Source organism: Carassius auratus, chromosome 25 (assembly GCF_003368295.1).
Source record: "Carassius auratus strain Wakin chromosome 25, ASM336829v1, whole genome shotgun sequence".
Lineage (NCBI taxonomy): Eukaryota > Metazoa > Chordata > Actinopteri > Cypriniformes > Cyprinidae > Carassius > Carassius auratus.
The window spans coordinates 12054754-12067040 of NC_039267.1; the positions used below are offsets into that span (position 1 = coordinate 12054754).

Genomic DNA, 12287 nt, shown 5'->3' on the forward strand with positions numbered 1-12287 from the left:
ATTGTTAAAAACAAAATAAACTTGCATTTTCGTGTCTTTTAATTAAATACAAAATAATAAACTAGGTATATTTGAATTAAAAAAGAGAAAATGCCGGGGTGCAGTATAATCTCATATGCGTCTTTATGATAAACGCTAAAGTGGTGAGATGAGACAACCAAACAGAGATAATTGTGGTTTCTGCAGCGTGGTGAGACTTGTTAAGCTTAGGCACTGATTGCTTGCTGTGCTGCTTGAATGTAAGAGACACTGCTGAGACAGGACCTGAGGGAGAAGTGTGCGTATGTGAGTGTTTGTGATTACACTGAAGGTGTGGTAGGGTATGTTTTTCTTTAAAATTGATTTTATTTAAATTAATTATGCGTTTATGCTCTAAATTCAAGCTTAATTTCCGTTTTGTTAGGATTTTGCTGATTTACATTTGTTCTCGTTTCTCACAAAGATAAAGATTTTACAGTAATTGAGATGTATTTGGCATGGCAGTCAACGCCCTGCTCAGCAGTACCACCAAGCGGCTGATCACCGCAACAGCATGATCAAGCAGAAAATAATAATGATAAATATAGCTGCAAGCAGCAATCACTGAGTCAAGCACTACATAAGCAAGCTTCAGACCAACTGCAGGAATGAGTAATTAAAACCATTTTTAGATTATTTAAGTCAAAATATAATAAGATAATAAATAGAACCACTATTGGTGTATCACTTTTGACCAATAGGTGGCGCTTTTACCAAATTAATGTGACATGGTCAGTGCAGTGTGAGGTGACAATGGCGCATTCAAAGTTTGGTGTCATTATGTTAAATATTTTAAGAGATAAAGCCTCAGATGCAGTTTGGCACTATGCCTAAAATGTGAAGGGGGTCACTGAACGCAAACAGTGTCGTTTATCGACACGAAATACAGATATTTTTTTTGTCAGCACAATCTGAAGATCATCTGAATTGATTTTGGTGAAAATCTTAACAACGGTTGACGAGGAGTTCGAAGAAGTTTTCAGCATAAATCAAAATGCAGACAGGAAGTTTGGCTCACTATAGCATATGTATGTATATGTTATGTATGTTGTCGGCTTGCCTAAATTCATATTTTGAGTCCAGTTGCATTACAATAGGTTAATGCTATCAAAAGTTATTAGCATTTTTGTAAATGTAATTATTAATGGTTATGGCGCTGTTACCAAATTGATGTGGCATGGTCAGGTTGAGGTGACAGTGGCACATAAAGTTTGATGTAAATATGTCAGAGCTTTGCAGAGACACAGCCCTCAGATGCAGTTTGGCATCTTTCCAGAAAATTCGTTGACATGCTAAACGAGAACCGTTTCTTATATCAACGCAAAATTCATAACTTTTTGCCAGGATGGTCCGAAGATGATCCGAGTCAAATTTATTGAAAATCGGACTGACAGTCTAAGTGGAGTTAAAAAAAAGTAGGTTTTCAACATAAATTAAAATAGTGGGCAAGAAGTTCAGTCAATCGAGGCAAAAATTGGTATCAATGTTCTCTGCATGATCCAAGGAATCTATCAACATTAGTCCCATTACCATTGCCATAGACTTGTAGATAGATAGATAGATAAAAAAACACAAAGAGAAAAAATGGTTTGACTCAGACTACAAAACTGAAACATGAACCATACAACCCCAGCACAAGTTACTGAATACTGTTCAAAACTAAAACAATACAAAGACAGTATTAGAGCAAAAAAGCAACCATCTGACCAAAGGTTTCCAAGAAATAAAAACATTCAATAAATCATAATCAGTTCTGGGATATTTGGAATAATCTGAGCACAACAAAACCAATACAAGATGGAGAAATTTGGACACAACATTTTGAAAACTTATATAAAGAAATCCCACCAAAACAACTCAATGACAATTATAATCCGATCAAACAAAATCTACAAACTTATGAAGACAAAATCCAGTTGACTTCCCAAATGAATTGACTAACAAACTCAAAAGCCCAAAATGTCGGAAATCTTGTGTTCCTGGCAGCATTCTAGGTCAAATGCTGAAACACAGCACACCTGAGCTTCCTGTGCTCAAATTATTCCACACTGTACTTAGTTCAGGCTGCTTTCCTGACATCTGGAGACGAGGACTCATTTCCCCTATTCACAAGAGTGGAGACAAATTGGACCCTAATAATTTCAGAGGCATTTGTGTGAGCAGTAATCTGGGGAGGTTATTTAGCAGTACTGTAAACCGTAGAATGGTAAACGTCCCGAGTCAGATTGACTTCCTTCCAAATCACAGAATGACTGACCACATATACACCCTACACACCCTAATAAATGGAACCAAAAATGGGAAGATATTTGCATGCTTTGTCGATTTCAAAAAAGCCTTTGATTCTATTTGGCACGACGGATTATATTATAAGCTTTTACAAAGTGGTGTAGGGGGTAAAGTTTTTGACATTATAAAATCAATGTACTCCAACAACAAATGTGCAATCCGAAATGGCCACAAACATACAGAATTCTTCACCAAAAACATCAAGCTTTTGCTGTACGCAGATGATCTGGAGCTGCTGTCATCCACCGCACAGGGACTACAGCAGCACCTGGACCTGCTGGACAACTGGGCCATGGCAGTAAACCTCAATATGACCAACACTATGGTCTTTCAGAAGAAGATCAGATGTCAGAAACACAGATACCAGTTCAGTCTAGACAGCAGCGCCCTAGAACACACGCTGCAGTACACTTACAGAAAAAAAATCCAAAATACTGAAGTACCGCTTCCAATACTCTTTGATAGTGTGATTCAGCCCATAGCACTGTATGGAAGTGAGGTTTGGGGTCCACTCAGTGATCAGAGCTACACTAGATGGGACAGACATCCAACAGAAGCCCTACACACAGAATTCTGCATAACGACACCCAATAATGCATGTAGGGCAGAATTAGGCTGATTTCCATTGATTATTAATATGCATAAAAGATCTAAAAACTTCTGGATGCATCTTAAATGAAGTCCCACAGAATCACTATGTACATGTATACTAAGCTTTGGCAATATTGTTTAATTTACTGTCATGACAATAAAGCAATTTTGAATTGAATTGAATTGAAATAGAGACGCAGACAGACCGACAATAGATAGACAGACATACGATAGATAGATAGATAGAAGATTTTAACATTTGTTGCGTTCATGTTTAGACTCTTCCTCTCTCCTTATGGTTCACTGGGCTCTCATGTAGGTGTGTTTAGAGCCCACCCTCGAGTTTAAACACTCATAGAGCTCATTACAGAGCGTCACTGCAGAGAACACCAGACAGCTCACACAAGACGGATGCTATCGACAATCATCTGCACCCATAGAAGTTATGACTGGACAATGAAGGACATCTTACTGCAGAAATAAGGTTGTACTATTGCTTTTGTTTATTTTTTTTTATGATTTACACAAGCTGAGCTACGTTAAAGGAGTGCACATGTTGTCATGTGTTTTATAAGTTATATTTGTGTGTTACCATTTACTTTTTTGCACTTTATAAATTCTTTATTGTTTAAAATTAAGTAAAACTATAATATTGTTAAACAATTTTTTTAGAGAATAAAAGTGAAAATGTTGATGTTTCATAATTTTCCTTTTCATAATTGTTTTACTGTTTAAATTTAGCTGAGGAGTCTATAACAGTTTACATTGTGACAACTTACACCTATATAGGTTCTCTATTGGGGCATGTTGTCACAAAAATGTACATAATTGTACTGTTCTTTTATATGTTTGTATATATTTTTTTTTCTCTCTCTCTATTCTTCTGCGCAATAATGATTGAAGTATGTGTCTATGCAGAAAGTGATTTTCAAAAACGAGCCTACTATGTGACACTAGAGTAACAAGTGTGACCACTAGCCCCATGCTGCCCTAAACTATAAAACACTGCTAAACTATAAACTAGGAAACACAGCTAAACACACACACACAAACTAATCCAAGGGACACATTTGATCACCAGTGCTAAGATGGCTGTTCTTTGTCACAGCACTGAGATATTTCCCACATGGCTGTGCTGTATTGCCCCTGGCTTTCTAACAAGAACTCGTGGCACCAGCTAGAAGGCTGAAGACTGGTGACTGAAATCAGCACAATCATAAGATAAAGAATTAATATGTCTGTTTTCACAATTTAACACCTTCCATCTTGATATTATGCTCTGTCCTCGTTTTTTTCCAACAAGAACTAGTTTCTGAGATTGAGCAAATCTGACAGCACATTAGTCCTATTATTAATCTGACTTAAAACAGCAGACATAGACCAAGAGCTTCAGCAATATGTTGGACCATATTGACATTATTCATATCAGATTAGCTCATAATGTCATTTATCCTTCAAAGAGAATATAAAACACACACCAGCACACATCCTCAGCTTTATTCTTTATTCCCAGAGTGATGATGACCAGACTATATCTACCCTTAACAAACAGGATAACCATTCAAAGGCCATTCACTTTTGAGCACAGTAGTAAAAACAAAACTTCAGTCACTTTAAATCAACCCAAACTCATTGACAGAGTACATATTTGCTCAGGAGCTCACCTATAAGAACAACACATACCATCTGTTTGCATTATATATGAAATCATATATAGCTCCGCCCGTGATGACTTTACGAAGAGCTGCTTAGTTTGCAGTAATAGACACTTAAACAAAACATGCTAAAGCATGTTACAAAACAGAAGCAACAGCACAGAAACCACATATTAACATGCTAAAGACCATCCAGAACAACCTAGCATCCCTCTTAAACACTGAGCAACACAAAGCAACACCCAGCTCATCCAGACTGGGAGACCAGCTAAGACCAGTGAACCAGTTTAGGCTAGTTTTAGCTTTTTTAACACGCTAACATGTTGTCATCAAAACCTGTTAAATCTAGTTGTTGAGAATGCAGTTTTTGGTGCTGATCCAAGCTGAAGTGTGAAGTACAGTACATGCTGTCCTGTTAAAGCTAATGCACTTATTGCTCCCATGGGCTGTCCTGGCTGCAGTAAATGAGACATATGCTATTAGAGTCCTTTCCTCCATCAAGCTACTGTAAAATCTGTGTGATTATATTAGAGTTAGTCATGTTTTCCCAGCAGTATTATCACTCCCATCAATGTGAAGCATTTCTCCTGTGCCTTAATGGAAATCTGGCAGCACAGAGCCCAACAAAACAATACAGATGTACTCTCTGTTTGAGAATGATGTTTGGCAAATAGACTCCATCCGCACACATGCACGCTAGTTCACTCTCCACACTGTACGGCCGTAATATTCTGAACAATAAAAACAGGAGTGGCCTTTTTAACAGCGTTTTTTGCATTATATAGAAAGCAGTGATGTTTACTGAACAATTTATTGTATTTTTAATGTAGTTAAAGATGCATTAAATATATAGTGTCCCGAAAAGTTATTTAATATATTGTCACGAAATTAAATTATTGAAAAAATAACTAAATAAAAGAAGAAAAAAAAAGGATCTCACCAAAATAAAAATAATGGATAAAAAATAAAATGGATTTTATGACTTCAAAAAAAAAGTTTAGTTTTAGTTTTTGATAAAAAATATATTGAAAGTTGAAAAGACAAATGTATTTAGTATCGCTATTGTTAATGAAAATTTATAAAAAACTATAATTAATGAAAGAAAATGAAAGTAAAAAAAAAATTAGAAGAAAAATATAAAAACTTAAAAACTAGAAATGTTGCCTTGCCAACTGTATAAAATTATATTAAAGCTAAACTGAAATATCTTAGGAAAAAAAGACCAAAATAAAAATATAACTGGAAAAACTGAAACCAAAATAAATAAAATAAAATTTAATGTATTTTATAATATATAAATGTATTTTATAATAAAAAACTATAACAAATAAAAAATAAAATTATATATATATATATATATATATATATATATATATATATATATATATATATATACAATTTAAAAAAATAAATTGTAGTTTTAGTTATTGATACAGTATATTGAAAACTGACTAAGACAAACTCGTCAAAAAAATGTCTAAAAACCTAGCCATTTGTTTCCGGACTTTTTTTACCTTTAATATTCTGAGGCTACTGATCTGAAATGTTTATCCTGTTGCTATGCAGTTTCTAGGGTGTTTTGGGCCATGCGGTTGCTTACTGACCCATGTAAAAGCATCTGTAAATGTAAGTAACAATATTCTTTTTTTAACCCTTAGGCTCTGATGTGCATGTCCTGTGATGAGGAAAGATGGAGATGTCCAACTTCACTCTTTCTCCAAACTCCAGCCATGCTAACCAGACCGACTCTTCCCCACACAGTCCATACTCGCTCGTCGAGCTTGTTCTAATCATTCTCGGCCTGACCACTTTAAGCCTGATCACCATTATCGGCAACGTGCTGGTCATGCTCTCCATCAAGGTCAACAGGAACCTCCAGACGGTCAACAACTACTTCCTGTTCAGTCTAGCTTGTGCTGATTTGTTCATTGGTGTTTTCTCCATGAACCTGTACACTGTGTACATTGTGACGGGCCGCTGGCCTTTAGGAGCTTTGGTGTGTGACCTCTGGTTGGCTCTGGACTATGTGGTGAGCAACGCCTCTGTTATGAACCTCCTCATCATCAGCTTTGACTGATATTTCTGTGTCACCAGACCTCTCAGCTACCCGGTCAAAAGGACCCACAGGATGGCAGGCGTGATGATCGCCGCCGCTTGGATCCTGTCGTTCGTTCTCTGGGCTCCGGCCATCCTGTTCTGGCAGTTCTTCACGGGCAGCCGGACGGTTCCCGAGGGCGAGTGCTACATCCAGTTTTTCTCCAATGCCGTGGTCACCTTCGGGACAGCCATCGCTGCCTTCTACCTGCCGGTCGTCACCATGACCATACTTTACTGGCAGATCTCCAAAGCCAGCCGCAGCCGCGTCCGAAGCAGAGACAACCGCAGAGTTTCTAGAGTCAGTAATGACGGAGGCCAGGCTGGACCCACAGCTGGGAGTAATACAGAGAGGAAGTCGATCCAAGCAGGAGAGGAAATGGTTCTACGCAAGCAGAGGGCTTCAGATGCCGCTACAGGTAATATTTTCAACATTGCAAACCAACCTTGCTAAGACCAAGGGCTATCAAGCTCCAAAACCAAAAAAAACAATCTATACCAGAAATTTCCAAACCTTTTCAGTTTAAAAAATGTATCAATTTAATAACATTTGTGTGGAATGAAATAAATCTGAAACAATAAAATGAAATATACATATTAGGTGAAAAACCTAAACAACTTACACAAAAAATAGAAATTGCATTGGTACTGGAAAAAAAATAGAATAAACTGAATCACTAAAATTCTTAAAACTACAATAAAAATATATAAAAGCTGAGCAGAAACACACACACACACACACACACAGTTAAAAGCACATACACAAATTTAAATGATAACTAAAAAAATTACTCAAATTCAAAATATGAAATACTATAATAGTAATAGTATATAATTGGATATACCCTTTCTTTTTTCATTACTTCTTTATTATTCTAATAATATGCATAGGAGAAAAGAGTCATAAAACAAAAATAATAGATACAATAAGTAACAAAAGTCAGGTTCAGTAAAAGAATAAAAAAAGTGAGCAGTAAATATTAAGATATAATAAACTGATGGAAAATTCAGTACAGATGCAGGGAAGAAAATTTTAATTTAGAATAAAAAATTTTTTATTAGATAGATAAAAAATATAAATGTATATATAATCATGTATAAAGACACATTTAAAATGAAAAAAAGATGCATATATAAACATTAATTTTTAAAGCTAACTTGTTTGAAAATAAAATATTTTTTTAACAAATTAAATAGAAGCTTAATATGAGTAATATATATATATATAGCAACTATCTATGTATCTATAATGTGTATGTGTGCGTGTATTTTTTATTGTTAAACTATTGTATTGTTAAAATGTCAAAATCATTAAATGTGTTCAAAATCATTGATAAAATGTTTAAAAATGATTATAAATGATAATTATAAAAACAAGACTGAAATTGAAGCTGCTAAGACATATAATTACTTTTCTGATACTTTTACAGTCTCTTTGAGAGCTCGGCAGCTGACCATATACAGTAAATCACAAGTATTGTTCTTTTCCCAGTTTGCTAAATCAAATACAGCTAAATCTCATAATTTCCCTAGATCTCGCTGAAGATGTACTGTACCCACCTGCAGGAGAAGAGCGCGAGAGTGAGAATGACTCTATATCTGGCCGTGTACTTGCTTCTTCCTATCATAGGGATGAGGCCGCCGTATCCATATGCACTAACAGTGACATCAGAAGCCATCAGAACCAATCAGCTCCGCTAGCCACAGGAAGTTTGACCAGATTCACTTGCTTCAGAACAACATCCCAAAAGGACCTGCAAAACACCTATAAACCCAACAACAGAGCTCAGGACATGACCAACGGGAAGAAAAGGCTGAGTCTGGTGTCACAGAAGATTCAGAAGAGAAAGAGCTTATCATTGCGGGAGAAGAAAGTCACGAGGACCATTATGGCCATTCTGGTGGCGTTTGCAGCCACATGGACGCCCTACAATGTCATGGTGCTCATCAACACGTTTTGCTCTCCCTGTATTCCAAACACGATGTGGACCTTTGGCTACTGGCTCTGCTACATAAACAGTACGGTGAACCCAGCCTGCTATGCCCTGTGCAATGTCACCTTCAAGGACACCTTCAAACAGCTGCTGACATGCAAATACAGAGATATCCATGCCCCCAGAAAACATTAGAAACAGCTTCACTGACCATATCCAGAGTCTGGTGGTTAGGATCCGTTCCTGGGTTTGAAAATACCAGGCTTGTCCCAACTGTTGAAACATTTATATGATATGTCAGCAGCCAAATGATGAGGACTACTGAAAAGTAGCTGCGTTTTATTTCTTTGCATTATTAAAATACAAATATTGGTCATTCTCATTGGTGCCCTTCCAAGCTTCTTGCTAAACATTTTATTACAAATTGTATGTATAAAACAACTACTGTTCCACAAAAATGTTAAAAAGCACCAGTTTTGAGCATTAATAATAATAAGAAGAAGAAATGTTTTTTGATCAGTAAATCTTCAGAATGATTTCTGAAGGATCATGTGACACTGAAGACTGGAGTGATGCTGTAAATTCAGCACTGCATCACAGGAATAAATTATATTTTAAAATACATTCAAATAAATAAAAAAAAAGTTATTTTAACTGTAATATTAATTTGCAATCTTATTGTATATTTTAACCAAAGAGACCTCCATTACAGTGCATGTATTTGGTAAGAATCACGTGTTCTCTTTCAATGTGACTTTAATTTTCTTATAGTATTTAATAATGGTGTTTCATTACTACACACACACACACACACACATATATATACACGTTTTATATAATTATTTGGAATTTCTAGAGGTGCAATATTCTGCATGTATAAAAAGTATTTATTTTGATTAATCTACTATTGGAATGTACAGTAGTGTTAAAATAATCTAATGTGCACTTTTTCACTTCCAATTAAATGTACATCAAACATATTTAATTATCATGTTATCTTATGTACATAATACGCCGTTAAGTTATTTAGGCTTTTTTTTTAAAGTGAAATTATGGAAAGAAACGTAATTCAGATAGAATGTAATGAGTGTTGTATTGAACTGGAGAAATATATATATATATATATATATATATATATATATATATATATATTGTAATTATCAGGAATGAAACAATTCAGTTAAAAACAATTTTAGCTTTAATCATTTATCATAAGAAAATAAACAGACATCTTGTAGGTCTTTAACAAGCAAACTGGCCTTTTTTTTTTAAACAAAGTTTAAATTGCATATGTTCCATTTTACCAGCGAGGAATCACATAAACCCAACAAGCAAGTTTTCCGTCTGTGTCCACACACATGGTAAATATTTGTTTCCTCTTCAGTTTGCATTATAATGCTGGTTTTTCAGGATAAATACTTAAAGGCAGTGACAAACTGCGTTTGTCAGTGGGAATGAGAATAAAATACATTTTACCTCAATATGAAGCTCTAAAACAAAGTACAGAAAAACACAAAGGCATTCAAAGGGGACCGTCAGACTATAGCATTAACAAGGCTGTTTCAGTGTTTTATTGCTGATTCAATTTGAACTACATCACGCCTCTTTCCCGAACAGGCTTAGTAACACAGTACATGACGTCTTGATAAAATACTACACGTCTCTAGAAGAGCCAAGACATCGCTGAGGTAGTCACGAGGTGTAGCAGGGCAGGATCTCAGACGCGTCTCCTAAACCCTTGACCTCGGTCATTTGCCAAAGTCCCAGGTTCAGCACCTTAAGGCAGGGCAGCTGCGTGATTCTCTCCAGTCCTCTTTTGGTTATTTTGGTACAGCCGTACAGGTCTATCCCCGTCAGCTGCGTCAGGTGATCCGCTATGAGCTCGAGGCCCTTGTCCGTGATCCGCACGCACTGGCCGATGTTCAGCGTCTTGAGCTCGTGCATCTGCCGGACCATCCGGTTGATCCCGTCATCGCTGATGTGGCACGAGCACAGCGACAGGGACTTGAGCTGGTACAAGCCCTGCGCGATGTAAGCCAGGCTCTGGTCGCCCACTTTGTCGCAGAACGACACATCCAGCCCGCAAAGCCTCAGTGCGCCCATGGAGAGATGCATGAGTCCCGTGTCGCTGATGTTATCGCACGAGCGCAGGTTCAGAGTCCAGAGGTGGGTCATGTGCGACAGGTGGATCATGCCAGCGTCGGATATGCCACCGCAAAAGCTCAGGTTTAGGACTTTCAGATTGTTGAGGCCCTTCGAAATGTGCTTGAGCGACAGATCGGTCAGTTTCTGACAGTCCTGCAAAGTGAGGTGCTCCAGACTCAAGCAGCCCTCCGCGGCGCTGCGCGTCATGCCGGACAAATGTCCGATGCCTACATCCGAGACGTGTCTGCAGCTTCTCAGATTCAGGCTTTTGAGATTATGAAGCCCCCAGGCGATAAGCAACAACCCCGTGTTGGTGATATTACTACACCCGCCCAGATCCAGCAGCTCCAGGTTCTTGAGATACTGCGCGATCCTGCCCAAACTGGAATCGGTGATCTGTTTGCACAGGCTCAGGTTGAGCATCCTCAGGGACGGGATGTCCTGCACGAATGCATGTCCCAGGCCGTTATCCGTTAGGTTGTAGCATCCGCTCAAGTTAAGGCTCTCGATGTTGGGCATGCCCTGGATCACATAGCTCAGGCTGCGCCTCAGGCTGAGGATCTGGACTTTCTTGATGCCTCTGGTTTGGAGGCTGGGGAACAGAGACGGGTTTGCTCTCCTCAGGTGGAGTTTGGCTTCTACTCCTCTCCAGACGGATTTGTGGTATGATGCGTCTCTCCACGCCGTGCATACTTGCGCAACTCTGCCTTTGCCTTTGACGTCCAGGTAGTTGAAAATCATCGCTAAGATCTCCGGGAAGAGGCTCGAGACGTGGATCTCCATTTCTGAGAGCGGCTCGTTAGCTTAGCGAAGTTATTAGTCTGGTCTGGTCTTCTGCCGGCGGGGACCGCATGTAAAAGAAATGCCGTGAGAAATGGAAGTAAACGAACAACGAAAATAAAAACCGAACGCGCTTTGTTGCATTTAGAACTCGGTCTGGGATTCGTTCGCTTGGAATAACCAGCTCACGTCGCTGTGTTTGCACCGCCAGGTCTCCGTTGTGACTGTTTCTAAATCGCGGCGCATGTTTAGTAAACATAAATTTAGATCCATGAAAAAGCGCGCAGGAATGACTTTTGGAAAAACTGAACATAAACGGTTGGAGAAAACAAACGATTTCGCGTGAATACAAATCAGCCAGCCATTTGACGAAAACTATGGCGTCCAGTTTCCGGTAGCCTTTGTCTTCGTCTATTCAAAACGGGGAGGGTGACTGTTCAGCGGATCTGTTTTAGCACATTGAAAAATCCTTATGTTTACGTTCAAAAGGTCTGAAATGTATATCTAAAGTAATTATTTTTCTTTAAAAATATATTAAGTATTACATTTGGCCTAGTGAATTCAAATTGTGTGCTTTACAAACAACAGCAACCCCCCCTATTAGTGATGGGACGTGCGAATCATTTGCGCGAATCGGTTCCTTTGATCGGTTTCAAAAGAATTAGTTCACAAAACGTGAATCTTAAAGTCATAACGCAACTACGTCTTTGCGTGATGCTTCTAAAATCTGTACATGATGTTATACATATAATTTAATATACATGTAAAAAATACATGCTCT

At 37.8% G+C, this 12287-nt stretch overlaps 2 protein-coding genes across 2 annotated transcripts; one reads left to right on the forward strand and one right to left on the reverse strand.

Moving 5' to 3' along the window:
• The first annotated feature begins 3235 nt into the window (after positions 1–3235).
• Positions 3236–9272, forward strand: LOC113043350 (muscarinic acetylcholine receptor M2). Its single transcript, XM_074559804.1, is given in 3 exon segments — positions 3236–3382; positions 6212–7066; positions 8181–9272. Coding segments are annotated over 2 exon segments (1419 nt in total). The 5' UTR covers positions 3236–3382; positions 6212–6243; the 3' UTR covers positions 8777–9272.
• Positions 9273–9841: 569 nt separating this feature from the next.
• On the reverse strand, positions 9842–12107 carry LOC113043357 (F-box/LRR-repeat protein 14-like). Its single transcript, XM_026202687.1, has one exon. The coding sequence runs from the start codon at positions 11507–11509 to the stop codon at positions 10274–10276; it is 1236 nt and encodes a 411-aa protein (XP_026058472.1). The 5' UTR covers positions 11510–12107; the 3' UTR covers positions 9842–10273.
• Between the last annotated feature and the right edge of the window lie 180 nt (positions 12108–12287).